This window comes from Phodopus roborovskii, unplaced genomic scaffold (genome assembly GCF_943737965.1).
Source record: "Phodopus roborovskii unplaced genomic scaffold, PHOROB, whole genome shotgun sequence".
Classification (NCBI taxonomy): Eukaryota; Metazoa; Chordata; class Mammalia; order Rodentia; family Cricetidae; genus Phodopus; species Phodopus roborovskii.
In genome coordinates, this window is record NW_026126517.1 from 9691761 (window position 1) to 9716938 (window position 25178).

At 43.7% G+C, this 25178-nt stretch overlaps 1 protein-coding gene across 1 annotated transcript in view; it reads left to right on the plus strand.

The window, feature by feature from the left end:
- Positions 1-204: 204 nt before the first annotated feature.
- Snx19 (sorting nexin 19) overlaps positions 205-25178 on the plus strand; it is a 37656-nt gene continuing 12682 nt past the window's right edge. The window contains exons 1-8 of the mRNA XM_051196966.1: positions 205-2371; positions 4722-4860; positions 5740-5840; positions 5950-6069; positions 7885-8015; positions 9262-9364; positions 9853-10027; positions 12318-12447. Of these exons, the coding sequence (XP_051052923.1) occupies positions 686-2371; positions 4722-4860; positions 5740-5840; positions 5950-6069; positions 7885-8015; positions 9262-9364; positions 9853-10027; positions 12318-12447 (2585 nt within the window). The 5' untranslated portion in view covers positions 205-685. The remainder of the gene's footprint in view (positions 2372-4721; positions 4861-5739; positions 5841-5949; positions 6070-7884; positions 8016-9261; positions 9365-9852; positions 10028-12317; positions 12448-25178) is intronic.

The window sequence follows — 25178 nt, forward strand, 5'->3', positions numbered from 1 at the left end:
CCTGGGCAAGTTCTGAAGACATCTAGACTTTTTGGGTGCTGGGTGAGCACAGGCAGGCTCTGGGTCTCAGTCCAGCAGAGCGCGCCCGCCGCCACCACGGCTCCTCACCACCAGGGGGAGCCAGTGGCGCTTATCCACCGGGCCGCTCTCCCAGCGTACCCCGCTCCCGCAGGCCACGACCCGGAAGCTGTCGCCGGCTGGCGGCCGGCCGGCGGCTCTGACCGCTTTGGGGCTGGGGAACGCAGTCGCCTGTGCTGCCGGAGCTTGCTGTGGCCGCTGACCGCGAAGGTCCGAAAGATCCCCCCATGAGTCCGCACCAGACAGGAGCGCAGTCTGGGCACGCGGCCCCCGGCGACGTGTGACCAGGTCCGCCGGCCGCTCCGGCGCTCGTAAGTGTCCGTGGGCCGCGCGGGCTACCGAGAGCCTCTCCCTGCGCCTGGGCCATGAGGAAGGCCGTCACGGTTTCCTCATCTCGACTGGAAGAGACTAGTTGGTGGGCTCCGTTTACAGCAGCGAGCGGGGGAAGCGGGGGTTTCTTGCTTTGCAGTGCCTGTACTACCGAGGATCCAGAGTTCACTCAGTAGCACCCGGACTTGTTCTTTCCTGGCACAGTTCATGCTCTCACTCCTATCACCAAAGTGAAATAGGAGGCTGTCATCCGTGGAAGCCACCTGCTCTTTCAGCCATGAAGGCAGAAACAGGGTCCCCTACCCGGAAGAATACCCCTGAGTCCAGCTGTGTCCTCGGTAATCTGTGGAGTAGCCGGAAGCTGATGGTTGTGGGGGTCTTGCTGGGCTGGCTGCTTGTCATCCACCTTCTGGTGAACTTGTGGCTTCTGATCCTTCTGTGTGCATCGTTGGTGGTGCTGGGAGGATGGCTGGGCTCCACTGTCATTGCAGGGGCTTCGGGTCAATTGCACCTGGAACGATTCATCACAGTCACCACCTGCCCTCCATGCCCTGAAGCTGAAAGGCAACTGGAACAGGAGATTAACCGCACCATCCAGATGATAATCCGAGATTTTGTGTTATCCTGGTATCGTTCGGTGAGCCAGGAGCCAGCATTCGTGGCAGAGATGGAGACAGCCATGAAGGGGTTGGTTCAGGAGCTCCGAAGGCGGATGAGCGTAGTGGACAGCCATGCCCTTACCCAGAAGGTTCTGACTCTCTGCGGTTGTCACCTGCAGAGCTATATTCAAGCAAAGGAGGCCACTGCAAGGGAGCAGAGCTATTCAGGTCAACCCCAGCTGTGGGATGCTTACTGCCAGGCTACTACTCCCCATCCTGCCATGCACAGTCCCACCACCGAGGTCACCTATGCACGTGGTGTTGTGAATTTGTTACTTCAAGAGTTAGTGCCTAAGCCCCACCTGGAGACTAGGACTGGAAGCCATGTAGTAGTTGAACTCATTACTTGCAATGTAATCTTACCACTGATCAGTAAGCTATCAGATCCCGACTGGATCCACCTTATACTTGTGAATATCTTTTCCAAGTATAGACATGATGCAGCCCAAGGAACTAAACCACCCTGCTCAGCCAGTGTCCTAGAGCAATCCTCAGTGCCCACATCTCTGCCATTGATTGTTGAAGTAGAGAGTCTGCCAATAGGAAAAGTGCCTTCTCCAGTAGCTGCCCCAGTACACATAACTTGCAGTGAGCCAGCCCCCTCCCCAGAGGTTGAAGAAGGCCATGAAGCAGTAGAGAGAGATTTGACTGAGATGCTTGAAGAAAGAAAAGTGGAAAATAATGCGTCCCATTTTCTACAGCCAGATATTCGAGGCCCCTTGTTCTTATGTGAAGAGTCTGAGCTGGAGTCACCGCTGTCTGAACTGGGCAAAGAAACCATCATGCTCATGACCCCAGGCAACTTCCTCTCTGACCGGATTCAGGATGCCCTGTGTGCCCTAGAGGATTCCCGGACTCTGGAGCCTAAGGATGGTGAGGGGTCTGAAGGTGTGGAAGGAGCAGAAGCTGAGGAAGCTCCAGGAACAGACACAGACACAGGCCTGCTGGTCTCCATGCTTAACTGCCCAGAGATCCAAATTGACACAGCAGACAAGGAGGTGGAGCAAGAAGACGTCACCCCTCTTACAGCTTTGCTAGAGGAGCCAGAAAACTCCTGCCCCCCACGACCTTCGTGCTTGGAAAAGGAGCTCACCAGTGATGTGAGCTCCCTTGAGCCTACTCAGCCACTGGTTGCACTTTCCTCATCCCCACCTGGTCCTCTCAGCTCATCCACCTTCAGCTTTGAGCCCCTGAGCAGTCCAGATGGCCCCGTTGTCATTCAGAACCTTCGAATCACTGGCACCATCACTGCCCGAGAACACAGTGGTACAGGATTCCACCCATACACGCTGTACACCGTGAAGGTAACAAGATTCCAGCCATTCACTCTGGGAAGGAATCTGGAAAGCAGAGTCAATATACAGGATATTGCAAGGGCAGATAAGAGTATCCTGTGTTTAATTAAACAAAGGTGTGAGTGGCATATGCTAATTTGGAAGGCTCTCACGCTACAACCATACAAACAACCCTAGAAGCTCCATGTTGCAATAATGAGAGTTAAATTTTCATTAGTTCTCAAACCTGGTTCCACCTCAAAATCGCTTGAGCTGCTGTTTAACTATACCGATTCTGATAGACACATTCTGGATAAGAATTTCTAAGAATGCATTCCCAAATTCTCCATTAAAAAAAAAAGGTGTACTTATTTTATGTGTATATTTTGCCCATGTATGTAAGTGTGTTGTATACCTGATGCTTGTGGAAGCAAGAGCATTCTAGATCTCCTAATATTGGAGTTACATACAATTGTAAGTTGTGTGGGTGCTGGGAACCAAACCCTGGTTCTTTGTAAGAGCAGGATGTGCTCTTAACTGTTGAACCATTTCTGCATTCCTCTACATTTGGTTTTTTAAATGAAACTTTTCAGTTAACATGCTGGTCCACAGCCCCACTTAAGGGGAAATCTGCTACTCTAACTTTCTTCCTATCATCTCTACATAGTTATTTCCAAGTCTGTGCTTAATCACCTCAAGGAATAAGGAACTTACCATCTTGTAATGCAAATATAAATATTCTACCTCCCTGTACTAAAAAATTCAAAAGATATTAATATTCTTAAGGAGAAAACTAGGCAGGAGAAGTTTACAGAGTTCCTTGGCAGGACCCTATGTGTCGAACTTTCCTTGCCTTCTGGAATTTCCAGGATGTTCACCAGCTTGCACTGGTGTGTCCAAGTACCGCCACCATACCAGCTAGACATGCTACTCCTTGGGAAATCCAAGCCAATTAATCAGGCATTTTTAGTTACATGACATTTAAGGTGAAGGCAGTAAATGTAATTAGAAGCACCTGTGCACTCATTGCAATGACAATCACTCACATGGTTTTTATAAAACAGGTACCTTTTAGAAGCACAGACATCTGGTCATGAATAACAGGTGACTGTAAACCAGTAGAATAACTCTTAACAGTTTGCCTACCATTTTATTCCCTAATTCCAGGTGTCCCTCTGGCATGCCCTGTGCTCACAGAGAAATACTACATTTTGGCTACTTCATCTTATGACATATTTGTGGACTGATAGCAGAGAACAGTTTTTCCTTCATATTACCAGAAAAATTAAGTTGTCCCTCAAGGGGCAGAATACTCTACAGATGGCATCCTAGCTCCCAGGTGCCCCACGCTTGAAAACTCTGCCCTGAATTCTGCCTGTTCTCCTTCTCAGTACTTATCCAAGGGATGTCTTTGCTCCCCTCAGCTCCTAGTGGATATCTCTTTTCTGTAGCTCTAGAAATGCTCAAACACCAGTTCTAGTTTTTTCAACAAGGAGATCATTTTCAGTTTTTGTTGTTTTACATCGTGTGCCATTCTATACTATTTCAAAGAATAACCAATTTCTGCCAAGAGCAAGCACATGCATAGTTGTTCATAGCAGCTCTGTATCTTAACTTCTGTGTCAGAAAGTCTTCCCATGTGCAGTCATAGCTTCCATGCTGGTCAGGTGCTTGCTAGTCTAGAAATGTGCAGTGTAGGTCATCATTCCCACACACTGGCCCTTTAGATGCATGAAGGCAGCAGACTGACCTCATATAACATTTCTAGTCATCGTGGGATGCCTAATGGTGCAGCTTATATATTCTTAAGACACATAATTTCAGTTCAATTCCAGGAATAACAATTAGGAAGATTAATCTGCCCAAAGCAACAGAAAGAGAAATCGAATATTCCAGGGAAAGACCTGATTTATGATTATCTGTTGTTTGGCTTTATTAGTTCTTCCCCAAACTAGTATAATCATTAGTGGCTGGATGTAGTGGCAAAGTGATTTTCTCTTGATGAGATCTCACCTGTCATTTAACAGTGGTCACTATTGGAGGTATTATGGCTTCTGTTTTATAATGACTTTAGGGTTGAAAAAAGTTACGTAGCTACTTTGGAAGTGGGAACTTTTGGATAGAAGTAATCCAAAGGAACAGTGAAAAGTATTTCTGACTGAGCAAAAGGTACCTGGAAGTACAGCTCTCTCAGCCACATTGGCGTTCCGGTTGTTCTTTACAACTAAGGGTGACAGTCAGATGCAGTAGGTTCATCAGCCTGAATGAACAGTTTTCTCCGTTTACCCATACTCCTCTGTGACCATTGAACAAGTCATAAAAGCCAAAATAGATTGCCTAAACCTCATTGATCCCATTGATAATTCTGTTCCTTCCACAGTATGAGACAGCCATTAATGGAGAGAACAGCAGCGGCCTACAGCAGCTGGCTTACCACACTGTGAACCGCCGATACCGGGAGTTCTTGAATCTGCAGACTCGCCTGGAGGAGAAACCAGATCTACGAAAGTTTATCAAAAGTCAGAAGTTTTCCAAGCCCCAAATGCAAGCTTGCATATCACATCTATCCACCCTGTTCTGTGTACTGTTGGCCTGTGGGTTTGTGGGGAGGAGAAGACAGCACCGAGTGTCTTATCCCCTTGAGAAGCTGTGGGGTTTAGAGCAGGGCAGCTGTGATGGAATCCTTTGTGAGATTGTCCTTGCCTACATGCTTTGTTCTAGTGCCCCCAATGGTTTACTCTTAAAAAGAAGCATTCACACGGCTACCTGTGCCCATAGAATCATTTGAGCTAAATTAGCTTTTCCAGGTCTGTGGATCCATCTTAAATAACCTAGAAATCCTGGCCTTTAGCCACCAAGCCTTTAGTGTGTTGTTTGACACATCCAAGGTTCAGGGAAGAGTATAAAATATAATAAAATGTAGCTACAAATACAGAGCTGGCTACTTTGTTGTGGTTGTTTTAGGTGCTAATGAGCACCTAAATAAATGACAGGTTGAATGTAACATAGCTAATATAGGGCAGGCTTCAGAATTGTACCTGGTTCTCTTCTACACACTTTACATGTGTTAGCTCATGTAATCCTCTAACTGCTCATGAGGTAGATACTACCATTCTTTCTTAAAAGAAGCTATCACAGATCATACAGCTTGCCAAAGGTCATTATTATAGCAGGAATTGGAGCCAAAACTTAAACTTGGACCATTGGCCCTGCCTTAACCACTGCATTGTATGTTCTCTCCACATTAATGAGAGTAGATTATTGCATTACAACCACTGGGACAGTTGGAAGTCCCAAAATTAACAAAAACCTAAAAACAGCCTAGTGATTCTGTTTGTTTCATGTGGATTACCTCTACAAGAATGCTAAATGGATGAATTTGTTGTTTTGTTTTGAAGATATAAAGGGTCCAAAAAAGCTCTTTCCAGATCTTCCATTTGGAAACATGGATAGTGACAGGGTAGAGGCCCGGAAGAGCCTCCTGGAATCCTTCCTGAAGGTCAGCATCTTCTCTTCTAGCTTTGCTCGAATTCTGACCCCCAACCATCCAACGGCAGGTGGTGAAATCTGGGGCCTGGGATTTCTTCTGACATGTTTGTCTTTTTCAGCAACTCTGTGCCATTCCTGAAATTGCCAACAGCGAGGAGGTGCAGGAGTTCCTTGCACTTAATACAGATGCTCGGATTGCCTTTGTCAAAAAGCCGTTCATGGTCTCTAGAATAGACAAGGTAACAGAGCCACTATGCTCAGCATTTTCCTGTCAGCAAGTTTGAAATGTTTATTAGACTGGAAACCGTTCTGGGAAAATAAGAAGGTGAAGGTAGAGGAGGCATAGAGAACATGGGATCTGTAGAACATGAACTAAAATTTTCAAGACCTGTTGCTAAATATTAACTGGATCATCAAGTTGCTGAGCAGCCATTGGAAGACAGTGCCCTCACACTATGTGTGTATATACTGCCAGGAGTTACTGTAGTATTGTTCTAATGGAAGCATGGGAGGATAGAAGTGAACCTCTGTTGATGGCAAAAGGCTGTCTTCAGAGAGAGAAGTCATTCATGTTATTGGGTTCTCAGCAGACAGCTCTAAGGCAGGACATTAATCTGCATTTGGGTTGGTGTAGTGACCCTCTGCTAGAGCACAGAATGTGCAGAGAACTATACGTTCCTCAAGAGGGTGTCTCAGCACCTGTGTGGTGGGAGAAGGGTGCTTGAGGAATCTAATACACTGGAGCCTCAGTTGGTATCATCAGCTATTTTATAAGGAAACAGGATTCATTGTAGGAGATGGGCCTCCTCATTTTGGCTGGAGAAGGAAAAATAAGATGGAATTTCATGTGATAGATATTAGGAAGCATCCTTGGTTATGGGGGGAAAAGCAAGCTAGAAAGGGATCAACTAGGTAAAAACCCCCAGAGTTCTGAACAGATGTGTTCATTGGTTCTTTCCTCATTTCCTTATGGGGAAATTGCTTTGCTATTGCCTGTTCCTTTCTTTTTGGCTTCTTGAGACAGGATCTCACTGTAGCCTAGTCTGGCCTGGAACTACCAATATAGTTCCTCAAACTCCTCCTCCTCAGCCTCCCAAATGCATCATGACACCCAGTTTTTATGGAGGTGTTTAGCAATCTGAGCTTGGGATCTCATGAGTACGGACTTCACCCGCTGAACTATCTCCCCAGCTGTGTTTTAGAAGCTGTATTACTTATGTTCATGCCGTTCCATCCTCTGCTCCCTTTCTGGTTTGTTTTTCCTAGTGTTCCCTGTGGCCTTGCTGATTGTCCAGTATGTCTTGGCTGTACTAGCTGTGCTCCTGTGAGGGATTTACAGAAGGCTGGCACTCCGCTGAACCAGCAGCGTCCATTAGCATTGTTTACTTCCACTTCCTTGATAGTTCTCTATTGTACACTTTTTAATAGCAAATATTGCATGCCAGCTTACTCTGAACAAGTATATAGGTTCCTGTTTCTCCAAGGTGGTTTTCTCTTTGTAGCTTAGCAGGCCTAAGTGATTTTTATTCTTTCTCTACCTAAAGAAGAAAATTGTTTGATTTGACTATAAACCCAACTTGTTACTCTGTGAATCCCCGCAGCATGTTTGTATTACTTAAGAGTCTACACAATATTTTCTCTCTCTCTCTTTTTTTTTTCATTCTTTTTCCTTACACACCTTTGAAATTTCCACTGATTCACACTTTGGTGATGGTATTGTCAATTTGGAAGCTAGGAATCCCCTTTTTCATGTAAAGAGAAAATATTAACTAAAAGTATACTCTAGTCTGAAGAACTTGCTTGACTTTTTTGTTTCTCCCTGTTTTGCTTTTGGCTTCTTTTCCCTCCTGTGATATTATTGTTTGTCTTATAGTATAAAGAAGATGAAAAACAATTCTTGTCACTGTCCGATTTTCTCAAAGACTGAGGCTCTGTGGCTGGCTGGCTCTTTTCATCCTGTGGTATAAAGCACAGAGAGATGACTGCTCTGTTCTCCATCACTGCCCATCAGGGATATGCATAGCCTTACTGACCCTGTACCTCCAATCCTGCAGATGGTGGTGAGTGCTATTGTGGACACCTTGAAGACGGCGTTTCCTCGTTCTGAACCCCAGAGCCCCACAGAGGAGCTGAGTGAAGCTGAGAATGAAAGCAAGCCCCAGACAGAAGGCAAGAAGGCTAGCAAGTGAGAAGCCCTTCAGTGGCCCAAGGCCCCTGTCCTCAGGTGTCAAAGCCCCATTTCATTCTCAGGCCCTAGAAGAGAGGAGGTGTATGGTACCCACCAGCTCCTTAGCCTGGCCAGAGGCTGGGTTCCACAGTGTTCCACCCAAGGTGTCTGAGTAGGCAAGCAGATGTGAAGGCAGCACTGCTAAGTGTTTGCTCCCACCCAGGGAATGCTGGACCCAGCTCATTGGAAATTGTTGACTGGAAGGGAAAACTCTAGAAGGTGGATACTTTTCTTTTTGTAGAAATTGAGATATTTCTTTCCTACAATGAATCAAGGCTTACAATTGATTTGTTTGCCATCATTTCTGGAAATTTTGGCTCAGAGAGCACTTATACTAGCAATAAACAGGAAAGGACTAGAATGGAATCCTGCAGGGTGTATTTTAGTAACTGGTTGACTGCTGCTGCTCCTGCCACATTCATGTCCCAGCTGGCCCCTGGACACACTCCACACCAACATGTGGAAGGCAAGAATAACACATGTACACTTACTGAAAAATTTGTGTGAACATGGTCCATTAGAGAGAGAGGATTTAAATGAATATGTACCTGACTGGTTATCTTCATGTTCATGCTAAGAGCCAGCAATACTATCTTTATAATACTTAGGCTTTAAAATGAAAAGGGTTATTTAATTTTATTTGTGTGTATGTGTGTGTTGTAGGCAACTACAATAAGTGCACTTACTCTGCAATCATCCCTGTAGCCATATAAGCTGTGCTTATATATGAAACAATAACCACAGTACCTTCCCATTTTATTGAAACTGTCATTTGCAATTGATTGTCCAGTCTTATTTGGAGTACAAGGGGAGCAGGTGATTATTCCCCAAAGATACCAAAACAGTAACAAAAAACCTTAGTCTATGGTAGTTGTCTGTTTAATCTTCAACAAATTTCTTATGCAAGCCTGTCATGTAGCCTCTGGGAATGTAGCTATGACAGACTAAGCACTATTTTACTTAAAAGCCCTTTCACAAGCACCTTATAGACACAGTATTAATGTGGCACTGTTTGAAGACTTACTGGGTATACACTGAGAGATTTCAGGGTCGCATCTTTCAGGTCGTTCTGAACACATTAAGTCCCCCTGGAGCAAGCCTGATGCTTCTTCTTTAATGTGTTGTCATTCCTTGCCAGCCTTTTTTTTTTTTTAGGGTCCAAGATCTTGACTTTTATTTCATTCTACCTGTGTTTCTGTGTCAGGTCCAGACTGAGGTTTTCATCCAGTAAAATTGCTCCCGCACTGAGTATAGCAGAGGCACAGGACAGGATTCTCTACTCTCTCCAGGAAGGCAATGCGGTAAGAGCCCAAACCCAAAGAACTGCTAGAATCACACTTGAGGTTTTGATCCTGCAGATACAGTGTGCAGGAGGCTTCTCTGAAGTCAGGGAAGAATCGGGTACCCTAGTCAAGGCCTTGGCTGATATCTGGATCTTGAAATTTTATGCTACAAGTGTTCCCTCTGAGTGCTTTGGAATTCTATCAGTTCTGAGTGGGCAAGTTGGCTTCTTAGGGTAATGAGTTTGTAATAATAATGATAGGATAAGAAGGAGAAGGAAAACCAGTTTCTAGATAAGAACAGATGACCCAGCAGTGTATGAAAATGATTATCCCATAACAGGCTAGTTTTACTTGCAACTTGGGTAAGGAGTGAGAACTTCCCTAATGTGGTCATGGGGATAGTGGGCTCTGTGCCCAGGCTACTTTTGCTTGTGGGAGATAGGGAACCTAGATGCTACATTCATTCTACCTTCTGCATTCTTGGTGATCTTTGTCACTGACTGTTTCTCCAGGAAATCTTGTCCATGTCTGGGATGGAATCCTTCATTAAAAAGCAGACAAAGTTACTGAAAATGCAGCCAGCAGAAGTCCCAGATGAAGATCTGCATCAAGTCCCCAAAGAATGTGTGGATAGTTGTTTGCTGGATACAGCTGTAGTAGCCCAAGAGCTCAAAACCAGTGACCCAGGTGAGTGACAATATCTTTGCTTCAACAAAGAAAAGCCAAGGGGAAGTCCACTGGGACTCAGGGTAGGTGGACTTTATAGTTCTGATTTCTCTTGTGTTCAGCTCAGAGTTGGAGGTGCTAGGGTCCAGAGATAGGTGAGATGGAAATGGTTGCTGGGTCCAGTCAAGCAGCAGGGAAAGTCTGTATGCATAAAATATGCATAGTTTCAGTGTGTTGTTTTTGGCACAGGGGCTACTGTCTTTTCTAGACAACTCCCTTCCTCAGTGTCTGTGAAACCACTTTCCTGATCTCTATCTCTCTCTCTCTCTCTCTCTCTCTCTCTCTCTCTCTCTCTCTCTCTCTCTCTCTCTCCCTCTCCTCTCCTCTCTTTTCTTCTATCCCTGTCTCGCTTCCCCTCCCCATGTTTAGTTTGTGATGTGTGCTTATTCTGGGCCGTGCCTACTGAGGGGCTATCACAACCCAACTGCCAGATTCTGCCATTGCACATCTACCAGTGATGCCTACATTTCAAATAGGGTGCGGCTCCACATGGCTAGACCCTAGAACAACTGAAACACAACATCACCACACAGAATTCATCTTCACCCAGATCTGGTCCTTTTACTTCCTGCATTTGCAGATGAAGCTTTCTAGTTCCCTAGGGCAAAAGAGGCAAATGAGGTGGAGGGTGTGAGCCCCACTTGCAAGCATTTTCTTCCCATGAGAAGGTCAGATGTTTCCTACAGAAGAAAAGTTCAGAACCTAGCTTTTAGTATGCTTGTGAACTTAAATGAAACTTAAAAAGAAGAAAGTTTGATTGATTAACTAGAACAAAGACCCCTGCGACGACTAAATGATCCCAAAAGTTTGAGATGAGAAGGGAATGAAAGAACTAATTTCCTGCTTTCTCCAAGATGCCCAAGAACAACTCACCTGGCTTCTGCTGTATGGACCTCAATTTAAGTGTGCTATAAATGGGACTTACTACTGTCCTATGTAGCTGTAGCTGTCAACAAGACACAGCCTAGAGTCATCTGAGAGGAAAGCCTCCACTGACTGAGGAATTGCCTAGGTCAGACTGGCCTTCGGGCATGTTTGTGAGACACTGTCTTGATTATGTTTGTGAGTTAGAGAGAGAGTTTACCATGTTCTTCTACAAGCTATCTTGTAGCTCTTTGTTTGCCTTATTTTTACTGCTATGACTACATGTTACCACAGGGTGGCAGCTGCAAACAGATGCTAATCCCAAGGAAAAGATGAGTGAAGAGGCCATCTTCTCACCTTAAGCAAAGGGCCCCCTTGAAATACAGCACAAAGAAAGAAAACTGTGTACTGGGCAGAGTTTAAAATAAAGTGAGATTCAGTTCCAACAGTTCTTCCCAAACCCAGAGTGATTTATATCCTGATTAAACCCTTGGAAGAACAGCCTGGGCAGGTTGGTCCAGAGATCCCCCAATGATCGTAGACTAGCAGAGCACTGGTAATAATCATGATGACATTTCTAGCAGAAATATCGGTATTCCCCTAATCACTATGGATCATCAGCATGCCTCTGGGACACTGACATGCCATGGGAGCACCTCCAGCACAGATGCAGAGAAAAGATGCTCCTGTCCAGTAAACAGATGTTCAGGGCACTCCATCAGAACATAAACATGAGCTCAATTGGCCCCTCAAGTTTTCCAAATAGGAAAGAAAATGGTAAATGTCATGGCCTTTTACCAGAGGTATGATACTTTTTAGATCCACATGTTATCTCAGAATCAGACTAAGGCCTCTTGAACAACCTCACAGCTCTGTGTAATGGAGATGGTTTTTTTTTTTTTTTTTTTTTTTTTTCAGGAGAATGAAACCCAGCTTTTTTTCCCTAATATGCCCACTTATTTCCATCATTCACTGTGGGGGCGAGTGGAAGGGTCAAGGAGTGGAAGGGTCAAGACCTTGCCAATTCCAGTTAGTAACCAGTTGTGAGCCCCTATTTGGAGTAGACTGGAGTCAACATTCTGGAGAAATACAGGGGAAACCGATGCCAGATAGGTAAAATAATTAAGTGTAAAAACCTGTTAGTAAGATTTTAAAAATAACAAAAAAACCTGTGGTGATAGAACATTGGAACATTAAAAAGCTGGAAAAACATACAAAGCACATAACTCAGTGTTCTAGATACAAGCATTTCTTGATTCATATTATGCAGAGGGCTCTCAAAACTCTTAAGATAAGGACATGAAGCTAGAGAAGACCCGGCTGCTACCCAAAGCTCTGAAAGAGGAAAGGTCGCTTCCTGAGTTTTTGTGATGTCTTTGTCCCATAGGAACAGAGACAGAGTTAGCCGACACGGCCTTGGATCTGATCTTGCTGCTGTTAATGGAGCAATGGAAATGGCTGTGTACTGAAAGCATGCAGAAGTTCCTCCGCCTTATTTTTGGAACTTTACTTCAAAGGTAAGATTGCTGAGCTCTCTGTCACATTGGAGCCTCAATTTGCTAAGAAACTGGACATGAAACTCCTTTCTGTACTAGGAAGATATATACCATCTTAAAAAAAAAAAAAAAACCCATGACCTCAGCAAAAGGTGAATTCCTTAATCTAGAGCTGTGGGGAGGAAGCTCCTATCAGAAACCCTTTTGTAACCACCTTGTCTAAACTTTGAATGTATCTAATTCTCTAAGATTAGTGCACTGAATTACAGACATTGTGTATGTTCTTAGAGTACTTTACCTCAGTCTGCCTATTCCAGTACACCTGTTTAACACATTAGAGATTCCTCACTCAGGGCACCAAAATGTGGTTGCTGTAAATACATTAATGTCTGTCTCAGTCACCAAGTGTGCATTAGTGTCACACTAAGAAAAGAAATCAAGGCACTTCCCCTTGGAGTCCTTTGAGCAAGAGTGAGCCCAGACTTCAATTCTCCACTTCTCTCTCTAGTTTATAGTTTCTGGTCTGACTATAATCTGTCTGTTGTGTGACTATGAATCTTTGCCACTATGGCTCTGTTTGTTGTCTGTCTTGTGTCCCTAACAAAACACTTTGCTCTGTGTTTATTGGACAACACAGAAAGCATCACATGGGGAAGGAAGGAGGATGCTTTGCAGAGTTTTACAAGGAGTCAGTCATAGACTCTGACTGGCCCCAATTAACAAAAATTATCAAGCAATACACACAGGCTGCTTCCAGCATTTGTGGTGGATATTTGTCTTATAAGATAGCTTTAACCTATTTTCTGTTTTCACATACACATGTGTGTTACTCATAAGGCAGAGCATCAAAAGAGTACACAACATTAAGGCTGTGTCTTATCTCAGTTTGTAAACCTTGATTATGTGGGAAATTCAAGTCAAGTAAGGTTTGTTGTTACATTCTCTTAATTGCAAGTTAAAGAGATACTTACAACAGTATATTATGTAAATTACCCATTTTCTCCAAGAAGTGATTCTCAACAGGTTTCTTTTATTCTCAGGAGACATTTAGCAGCATTGGAGGAGTTTTTGATGTTACAATAGGGAAGGATGGTAGGACTGCCCCCTGGCAGGCATCTGGTGGGTAGAGCTCATTGATGCAACTTTCCATCTATGCTACATAGAACACCCCACCCCACCCCACCCCACACACACTGTACTCCCACCCCATCCCTGTGCACACACAGAGATGACATATTTTTCCAAAATGCCTCTAGTGCTAAGATTGAGAAATTGCTTCACTGTTAGCTCAAGGGCCACAAGGACCTACAGGTACTGAGCCTGGTAGAGCCTCTGTAAATATTGGGCAAAAGGATAAACATATTCCTACATATTTTTGCAGTTACAATCTAGCACTGTTGTGTTTTCCTCTGTTACATGTGAGTGTGGCTAATTGGGCTTTTATTTCTCTTCACCCTTTCTGGTCTTTCCTTTACTGCTTTTCTAAGTAAGGGCTTCTGAGAGTAAAAAGACCCCCAGCATTCTAATCTGAAATCTGGTAGTCATGAGTAAATGGCACCTGGTAGTACGTGAGCACTGATGGTCCCTCCTCACTGAAGACATTTACATGATGAGCTGTTTTACATAGAAGCATCAGAAGAAACTGAAAACAAAGATTGAGATCCATGACTTACAAGTTGGAAGAGGTCAACCTTCAGTAGGAATAGCGCAGAATGTCAAAGGACTTGGGCCAGTTCAGATCCAGAAAAGAGAACTTTTTCCAGAGAGTTCCAGGAAGACCCCTGAAGAACTGGTATGCCACTGGGGAGTTCACTCCACATGAAGCACACCCCCAGGGTACATAAACATAGAAAAGTCTTGGCCTCATTTCAGAATTCAAGCCAAGTATAGTTCCTTAGCAGGAGTAAATGGGATGGGAAAAGTAACGCTGTGCTAATCTGAGCTCTCTTGTCTCGGTGGTGGAAACTTGTCTAAGCTGTTTTACAACGTTGATCCAACTCTACCTTAAAGTGCTTGTCTTACTCTCTGACTGGGGATCTATTTTGGTCTTCTATCCTCAGGCATTTTTTAAAAAAATATATTACTAAATGTTGGTGAGTAGTGTCCAGAACAGACATGAGTCCTGACTTTTCATATATTAAAATATAATGGGGGTTAGCAATGAAATGCAGACCTTGCCCTTGACTGAAAACTGGGTGAGTGGTGGAGCAGTATTCAGCCCAGCTGTCTGAAGCCAGGGTCCCACTACCACAGACTGCTCTCCATGTTTTAGTCTCTGAACTTTGTTTCCTCATCTGGAAATTGGGATTAATAATGCTATTTTTGCTTTATGTGTATTACAAACTGGCCAATAAATGTTAGGTCTTAGTATTTGTTCTTCAGAATAGGAAACAGTAAAAACAAAACTTGCATTTCTAGTAACTCCAGCAAAGGGCTCCAAATTAGCGACACTTTGAGTGTTTCAGATCTTTAGCCCTTTTGTGCCTGACTGAGCAATATGGAATTGAGCTTGCAAACAGTAGAGGCTCCATGAGGTCTTTGAAGGGAATTTATACCAGTGGGTTCTTTTGTTCCAGACTTAACATCAAGAGCAGAGGACTCATGCCCCGGGCCAAGGCAGACAGACAAGTACAATGCCAAGTTTTATCACGTTTTGCACATTTATGCTTCTGGTAACCTGGGCAGGGAGGGTTTCTGGAACCTATTTCTAATGAGAAGAGTTTGGAGGTTAAGCTAAGTACCCCCCCCCCTTTGTATCCTTCCCTCGGACACTTCCCTTAGACCCAGTTAGCCAGGCTGCCAGCTCCCATGTGCACCTCCATCTGTAATGGAATCTAACAGGGTATACTTCCAGGTGCCCCCGATTCACTTGCTTTTCCATTTTCATTCTCTGGGATTTTGGTATTTGCTTATGTTTTGCTTTATGAAGAAGAAATGCTGTTTGGAAAAGCAGGAACACTGGAGTGTGAGTGAGTAAATGCCAGGACAGTATTTTGTGGCTACCATGAAAAACTCTAACGCTGGTCAGTATTACCTATTCATCCAGGTATTCCCAGATTTTGTTTTGTTATTGCTGTTGTTCTTCAGGTACCTCCTGCCAAAAAGGTCTTACTTCCATCTACCCATTTTCTCTTTGGCCATTTTGCTTTCTGTTAGAGTAAGGGTTAGAATTGCAGTGATTGGCACCCCACTCACCTTCCACAGGCTGGAGTTAAATGAAGACCATCTCCTTCCCTGACAAAACTTCTCTTTCCCTACAAATCATTCCCCATTTTTTATAGTGTTTTTTTATTTGTTTCTCAGAATCCATTCTAGTTTTATAATGTTCTAGATGCTTTCTTAATAGGAGGAAGGTGGCAGGGATCATGGTCTTTGAAGAATGAAACATTTCCCTCAACTCACGCTTAAGGACCTGACCTCTGTGGTCCATAGACTTCCATCAACAAGTCCCCACATGTGTGGTAATATCCAGAGTATCACAATGGATAATCTTATTGGCTTAAGTGTATTTACGATGCAGCAAATATCTATTGAGAGATTAATTCACTCAGACATTATATGTGACACTGAGGGTATTTTATAGTTTAATCCATTCAAGCTCTGTGAAAGAGGCATTATAATCCCCACTTCTATCATGAGGAATCTAAGGAATTTGGGTTATTAAATCGAACCATAAAGTTCATAAATAACACATGCAGAATCTAAAACACATTTTCCCACTTTTCATCTGTAGCAATTCTCTTAATTTCAGGATCAGACCTTTGCCCCATGATTTCAAGGGACAAGAACCACTAAAAATCACTGCTCAGAGTGGGAAACATTCCCTTGGAGGAGCTTACCACATATTTATAGACTCTAAACTACATGTCCATGCTACATGGAGTAAGGAGAGCCTCTGACATGAGGTTTTTGTGTGGTAAACAAAGCTGGGGATTTGATCTCTCCTGGAGCAGCAACATATACACCCAACACACCTACCCTGACCCCACTACAAGGGATAATGTATGAGGTCCTGGTGTCCCCATAATCGACCCCCACATTTCTATCTGAAACCTTAGGGCCCTTAAATTCCTGTTCTTTATGTGCTTTAAGATGCTTGGTGGTTGTCACTGGCCACAGATAGCTGCTATTGCAGCTTTACTTTTCCTGAACACTATGCAGCCTGGGTATCCAGAATAGGGCAGCCACCTAGATGTAGGTGCCATGCCCCCTTAAAACATCCTCACTTCCCACCTCCAGCTTATTATCTCCAAGCAGACATGCTTCCTTCTGCTGCTTCCAGCTTCCTTTACTCTCCCTGCTCCCTTAAAAGACCTATATACAGAACTGCCTTGGACTCCAGGAACTTCTGCCAAATTGTAAGCACACTCTCTGTAGCCTGCAAAGGCGGGGCAGGGGGAGACAGAGTAAATTCAACCCCATGACCCCTCCTTCTAAGCCAACTTTGGAGGAGTTCTGATCTGTGCCAGGCTTATAAATCTCCCTTGATTGTTGATGGTGCGGAGGGAGTGGGAGGAGGGAAGCTCAAGAGAAGTTAGTTGCCCAAAAAAGGCATGGTTAAGTCAAAGGCAAGTCTTGCACGCATGTGTGGCTGACCTCATGTCAGCTTCTGTGCTGGGAATATCCAATTATGTAACGAGGAGAGCTCCTTATTTGGGAGGAAAGGGGAGTGAGGATAGCAGTCTAAGCCAAGGAACAACTGCATCCAGCTTGTGCAAACTTCTCATGTCTGAAAACAGAAGAAGTGTAACAATTCTCTGTGTGCATCAGAACTGGACTTAAGAAACTAGAAAAGTACTCAGAGCTAGTCTGGGTTTGGGGGAAGGAGAGATGTACTGTGCCCCATTGATGGTAGAAGGCTTGGGGCAGGAAGACCCAGCCAAGGTAAGGGGTAAAATTATTTTAGAGCCCTGATGTAGAGAGTAAAGGAATGAGAAGAAGCTGGACCATCTCCCTGCCTAGATGCCCAGAGCCATGCCACGATAAAAATAGGAGCCAGGCCAGCATCAGAGTACGGGAATGCCATATCCATGACTCTGCCCTCCCCATGGCCCCAAAGATGGCATCAAACCCTATGTCAAAAGGGCAGCAGACACATTCCTGGCATCTTCATCTAGATTTCTTAAAGTGTGAGTGAGAGAAAGTGAGTGTGTGTCTGTGTCCCAGATGTATGGAGGTGGAATTACCTGACACAGTAGAGAAAAAAAATATTCAGTTACCTAGGGAATAGAGGAGAGTAAAACCTACATAAAGTAAGCATAGCAAAAAAGAAGAAACAAACATGCAAATTGAAGAAATCCAACAAGCAGTAAACCTGGAAGTTAAATATTAAATGTGAGTTCTAGAGTTTATGCTAGGCCATCTGGTCCTTCTAGAAAAGGTCTTGCTCAACATACTATCTCCCAAGTCCAGAAGGTGGTGGCAGAGCATGGGACTGTTGGAGAGTGGGGGCTACCCAGTGGGATAGCCATGTCTCCTAAGGACAGTTGCCAGTGACTGATATGAACTCTCCTTCCACCACTGTTCTCTTAAGTCACTCAGAGTTATGGGTGTTATCTGGGTAGAACTCCACTCAAGTTTTCTTTCTTAGTGGGCATGCGCATGTACCAGCCTAAGGGGCCTTTGTGGCATTAGTTATTTCTTAAGGGAAACTCAAGGCCTGCCAGCAAAAGAACATAAGCAATTACAATAGTAAAGGAGCTTACATTTATGAAGTACTCACTATAGCAAGTAAGCCAGCCTACTTACTAATGCGTAATTCTGTAAGATAGGCATGCGTGTTCATATTTTACAAGTGAGAAAACTGATATTCAGATTAAATACCCCCCAATCAATCATCCTGGCTTCATTGCCCAAGCACCTCCTTCCACTCACACTGCCTGCCTCCCTTTTGTACAAAACGTCCTCACAAAACAGCACCCACTAAAATCTGCCTAGCTAAGTTCCAGAGTCCTAGTCCGTATAGTCTTTGGTTTTCCCCAGACTAGTCAGATGGATCTGATGGCACCACATACATTTGTTTCCCTCAGCAGGCTCTGACTTTATTCTTAAGCACTGCTGGGCCAGAGATTACCCTGTCCTAATGTTTCTATTCTACATCCTGTCCACAGCTGGAGAAAGAATATCAAAACTATTCAGAGTTGGCCTCACAAGTGCTGTGTCCCTTTACTCTCTGACTTCCCTTCCAGCACAACTCCAGTGACACACTTTGTCTCATACCTGACTTCTTCCTGCAACAGTATGTGCACCAGATCCTTTTTTGACTTACAAGTCTTCTGTTTCTTGTATTAGGCTATTGCAGGCCTAAAATTATCATTGATTTGGGTTGTTTTTAAAAGTGCTGAAATTGGGGTTTGTTTGTTTGTTTGTTTGTCTTTGCATGATGGCTTTGCTCAAATTGTATTTTGTCTACATGGGAAGAAGGAATATTTCATGTTTTGCTTCTTCCATTAGGGATGTTGAAGGGAAGCCTTTGACCCCTGTGGATCGGGCCAGGAGGGACCCCAGCAGTTTGGCCTACCGCATACATTGTCTGCCTTGCATTTAGGAGGATATCACTTGCTCTAAATTCACATTATGTTAAAGATACCATGCTCTATCCTATTACATATGAGAGTCTCCATGTGATATATCTTTAACATTGTAATCAATATGTAACTATAGTTTGTGTGTTGTTCTTCTGTGTATTTTATCTTTTTAAATTGTTATATATCCCAATAGAAATAAAGCACTAATCCTTAGAAAATGAAGGGGAAATGCAGAATATATTGAGGCATAAACTCAAAGGGACTTTTATTTCCCAAGCCACATTATTGGTAGCTGTTGCTTAACTGCAACCTAAGTAGGAAGCTGAGGTTTTGACAATAACTTTGACTGTGTAAGATCCTACTCACTGTTGTGTCCTGACCCTCATCTGGCACCTCTAGGCACTGACCGGAATTATGTCAAACGAACTGATGTGCAAGATCGCATGCAATTCTACTCATACCGGTACCTCTTCCTGTACTAGTGAGAGTGTGCTAGGGGAAGAGGTACCCAGAGAAACAAAATCCCCCCAGCTTTCCCCCCACAGGAAGTCTGCACTTGATAAATTAAGCAGCTCCGATACCACAGGCATGGTTGTGCCTACACGCAGAAGCTTTCCCTTGCTCTACCACAACAGTACTGTCCAAAAAAGCACAGTGGCCTTGAGCATCTCCTCCCGGAGCTTATCCTGTCTGGAAGTGTGTCCTGCTGTGATGCCATCTCGACCCACTATCTACATAGAGTGAGGGTGGGCATTGAAATCACACAGATCCAAATTTAAATCCTGCCATGTGTCTCTCTACCTATGTGAATTAGAAAGGAAGTCACTTCCCCTCGCTCTGTTAAGTTACTCACTGAATGGGAGGTTTTTTTAGGGGAAGGGTAATGTGGAATAAATTTTAGGAAGGCTTCATAGAAAAAGATATGTGTTTGGAGCTGGACCTTATAAGACAGGCATCATTTAAGCTAAATAATATTTCAATTTGTGACACATTTTAAAATAGAGTTACTTGTACTTTTAAATAGAAAGTGTCTCATATTAATTTTGAATGTGTTTAATCTGGCTCTCTGAATGTCTGTAGCTTGGAAAAAATGAGTACCATAATTCTCCCTATAGGCACCAGGTGGCGCTGCAGGTTAAGACATATGCATCCCCCTTTGAGGAAGACCTGTTTTGCAATAGAAGTTCCCCTGTCCTTCTGTTGATAATGCCCAAGCCTTGCTCCATAATTCAGAAGCCATTCCATGGTGCCAGTGACATAAACAAGCTGGGTTTCTTTCATCTCCCACATTCCTTCTCCTCCCTCTCTTCTGATGGGTCCTCAACACACTGCTTTTCTCTGGTCGGGCCTGTCAGAGATGCCCTTTTGAGTGGGTTCCATCCCTTAAGAATTCAGGGCTGGGACTGGTACATTAAGAACAGAACGAACTAGAGCTGTTGTAATAAATAGCCAGTCGGACATCTGAATTGGATGACTTTTGTTGGTACTCTATGAGATAGCTCATATTCTAGCGCTTTTGGATTCCAAAGCCTTAGATGTGCATGATGATAGATCTGACTGAAGTAGAGACCATCAGGGCCATACTTCCCTGATGCTAGGGATCTTAGGAACCTATGACATAACCAGGGATGTTAACCGTTTCTTTCAGCCTGGCATTGAAATCCTATGGCTCACTGCTACTAACTTACCTTGGAGAAGCAATCAATGTTCACGTAATTTTTTTACCACTCCTTCCCGCAGATGCTGAGTATTAAGCCCTGGGCCTCCCACGCATTAGGCAAGTGCTCTGACACTGAACTAGATGCCCAGCTCCATTCTGATCTTTTCTCTGGCCTTAGAGTTGCCATCAAGTGCCCTGTAAAGGATGAAAACTTGACATTGGAACAGGGAAGGAGCAGATAGTACTTCAAGAGATATGCTTTACTGTCACTCTAATGTCAGGGCCAGTGGGCTGCAGTTCTCAGGGAGAATTAAGCCTTTCTGTGAGGGAGGGAGTCTCCCTTTGTAATGCTGTGTCAAGCCAACCCCCAAAAGCCCCTTCCTCTCTTCTCTGTGGTTTCTCTTCTCAAATTTTATGCATTATTTCCCATGTTTTCTAACTGTAGCCGATGGAGCTGCCACCATGCTGTCCTTGTATCCTGAGTGTCTCTTCTTGGTGTCAGAATCGCCTTCAACTGAGAAGGCTTGCAAATCATCCTAAAAACAGGAAAACAGAAGCCTGTGCCATTAGATAACTCCCCCAGGTGATTCCCCATCCAGTTCACTGTTCCTTCTCTCCTGCTCCCCTGTGAGTATTTCTCCTGTTCTTTCTCTTAGACATCTGCTTCTCCTGTTTTCAAGGCTGGTCTTTTCCAGCCTTCTGTGGCCATTTCCACATCTTAACTTGAAGCTCTGCTATATCTGTGTATTTAAATAGGATCCCGGCTAATTCTCTTTCAAACCCTGGCTGGGCACACTCTACCTCTGGCATTTCTAATAGCGGGAACATGTGGAAGTGGGCCCCTTAGAATGAAGAGCTCATAATTACCTAGCTCTTCTCCCTCTGCTTCCTTTCTCCTTCCCTGCAGTGGTGACCATGCCCTCAGCCAAGAGGGGAGCACTCCCAGTGAGTTAAAGTTGCCAGGATCAATAGGGACTCCAGTTGTCAGGACAACCACTAAATTACTGCTTCTTCCTTCCTTTGTATCTTGCCTTTATTCCTGCTGCTCCAGTGCTGAGGACTTCACACCCTCTTACTGCCCTTTCCCCTTCAGCTAACTCCATTTTCTTCTGAATGGGTGGCCCTTTTGATTACCCTGGCCTTCTCAGCCACCTCCCTGCCTTTGCACACCACTGAGAAAGGCAGGCTCTGGATAACTACCTGGGGACTGTGAATGAGCCAGACCTGCAGTTCACATGGGGTCAGGAAGAGGGGAAAAGGCATTGTACATCCTATAGTCTCTAAAATGAAAGTGTTGTTGTTTAGGATACAGAGGTTAAGCTTTGGGAGAATTCTGACATAATTCTTATGTTACCTCTAACTCCACAGGCTTCACTCCAATCTGATTAGTCACTCTGTACCAGTTTTAGACTTAGTGTCTCTGTCTTTGTTTCCCTGAGCCTGCTGGGAAGATGGGAAACTGAGGCATGAAGTACAAAGCTCATTGTCTTCTGCTGTCCTATTCTCTGGACCTGGTAGGGTTTGTTACAAGAATCGGCATGGGTCCCTTTCTCTGTCCATGCACAAACACAGCATCTTCAAAAACAGTTTTTTTTTTTTTTTTCATTTTTCTAATTTGTTCTTGTGAAGAAGACAGAATAGGAAATCTATTTTAAAGGGAAGGAGGCCTAAACACGGTTCATTCAACTTCTAAGTGGTCGAGCCAGCCAGTTATGCTGTGCCTTCCTATCAAATGGCTGAAGGGATACTTAATGTCTTCAGAGGCACACTAATTTATGTAATGAGCTTTCAAATTAAAATCTGAAAGGTGTCACAGTGTCCAAATCTGGAATGTCTGCACATCACCCTTTGCGCTCTCTTTTTCTCCCCCAAACTCAGGATCTACAGATGTCTCCTTTTCATGCCTTATTTGTTAGAAAGGAATGCCACCCGGCCTTTGATTTTTTTGTGTCCCCACCCCCACCCTGGTACATTCTTTTCTTCTTTCTAATTTAAAAAAATTGGTTGGAAGCAGCTTGGTGTTGTTCCATCCATCAAAGACACTTTCCAAAACACAGGGGCGACTTAGTCATCATAGTCCTCTGTGTTTGACTTTCAGCCCCTTCTGTCCTCAGGGCCTATTTGCTAAGAAAACCAACAGAAATGTAGACAGCCGGCTGGCAGCTGTCTCCCTTCTCTGAGATTTATAGTGTGCAGAAAGAAGCCATGGCTGGGCCACTAACCCTTGCCTTTCACCTCCTGTCCCTTCCAGCAGGATGCATAAGTATGTGTGACTTGCCCATTGCATGACTATTCATGATAAATTCCTCATTCTAGATAAGCTGAGTTATTAGCAATGTGCTCCTGACAATGCCCACCCTGCAGCTGGTGTGTTGCCTACATTTTAATTTGGTTGCTGGCTTTCAAAAAGGTCATTGTTAGGAAAGTAAATCTAAGGATTATGACCAGACATTTGTGTAAGTACATATGAAATGTAAATACAAAGTATTTCTATATTGTATACAGTCTGTTGGGGTTTTGATCATTGATTTGGTTGGTTGGTTAGTTGGGTTTTGTTGTTGTTTTGAGTTTTTGTTTGTTTGTTGTTTAGTTCTCCATACCAAAGGTTCACTATGTAGTGAACTCTTGATCTTTCTATCTCAACTTCCCAAGTTCTGGAATGCGGGTGAATGCCCAGGGCCCACTTATTTGTTGTTTTGAGACAGTCTTACTTTGTAGCCCAAGTTTGGCCTCACTCATAATCCTCTTCCCTAGGCCTCAAAATGCTCTCTGTGCAGGTTTACACTCTTGTACACCATCTTGTCTGCAGCATTTTAAATCTATCATAATCCTCCACCATAAGCATGAATAACTAAAAGCTTGCCACTTGTTTTCTTCTGCAATATTGGAGCATATGCTTTGTGCAGAGTTTATTTTGTACTGTGGCCATACTCTAAGACCAGAGGCTTCTCCACAACACGTATGAACTGATATTTACTGTTCAGCTACTCTGTTTCAAGTTTGGTGATTAAAAATACATGTAAAAGACCCCAAGTCTCCATAGTAGGAAGTTGGATATCCAACTGGAGGTACAAACTTATAAATGAGTTCTAATGTAAACCTGAGGCTTTTACAAAGGAATTGTGTTACTCCAAGAAAGACGAAGCAGTCAGTTGTGAGAAGCCCAGGGAATACTTGCAGACCAGGTGATATCTGAAGTAGGACCTATAAGAGTGGGGAGAGTTACAGCAGCCTGGTGCTGCAGACAGAGCAGTGGGATGTGTAATCTGCCTGGTCCTAACAGGAGCTAAATGGTTCAGGATGTACTGTGTACCAGACATGAGAGCTGACTCACAGAGTCTCGTGAAGAGCATAGCATCTGTCTACCACTTGATGGGATGCAGTTTACAAACATATATCATGATGACATGATCATTTTGGCAATTTTGAAAAAATGAATTTAACAGTACTGCATACAATTATGGGAAAAAGACAAAGCTGGAGACAGGGAGAGAAACTAGGAAAGAGTTAATCTGAGAGATAGATGTTGGGAAGCTCAGCCTGGGCCCCTGCCAGCATAATGGTACAGGCAATAGGTCCATAAAATGTTGAGGTGATACAGTCAATCCGATTAGACCTGTGCTGTTGGAGTGGGGTCAAGGACAAGAAGAAATCAAGAATGATATTTATAGAGATTCTGTCTTGCGGATTGAGACCTATAACTGATAGAATGACAGAATCTTTCTGAACAATGTATCCAGATTGTGATTAAAAAGCTGTCACTGCCTAAATCAATAGCTTTGACTTGAATGCATATGAATTACACTTGAAGAAGCACAGGCTCTGTCTCTAATAATTACTAAACTTTTAAAGCCTAGATAATATATCTATAAGTCTGTCTCTAATTTTTGCTTTTGTGGATTGTTTGTTTGCATGAGATAGGGCATCATGTATCCCGGGCTGGCCACAGATTCACTATGTAGCTGAGGACAACCTTAAAGGTCTGATCCTTTGCCTCCACTTCCTGAGTGCTGGGGTTACAAGGGTGTATCACCACACCCAGTTTGTGTTCAGTGCCATAGTCTGTGATAACTCTGGATGGATTCTGATCACAGATACCAGAAAGCATATGCTCTGCAGGAGACAGTCACCCAAGGACAAGGGAGAAGTTGATAATTAAGGTAAAAACTAGAAAATAGCTGCCTCACATGGAAAAAACAGAAGTGGAGGAGAGATATTGACATTCGTAGAGAAACAAAACAGTGAGTTTTTTTTTTTTTTTTCAAGCATGCTGCTTTATGAGCTATATACCCAATGGAAGTAAAATATTGGCATCATATTCTTGAGATAGTCATGAAAGTTCTAGAATAGAATTGAGTTAGATATTTGACAGCTTCTTGTGGGTTTGTCACCATTATGTTAAATGCTCCAGGAAATAGCCTAATGATTAAGTCAGATCCCTGCCCTCCAAGCCATAAGTTGTATTCTTTTGGCACTTAGAAAAAGCTGTACCAAATCAGATTCAGTAAGTGTGAGAACAAATTAAACACATGAGTCTAAGTAGGGAAAATAGAAGAGTTGGCATC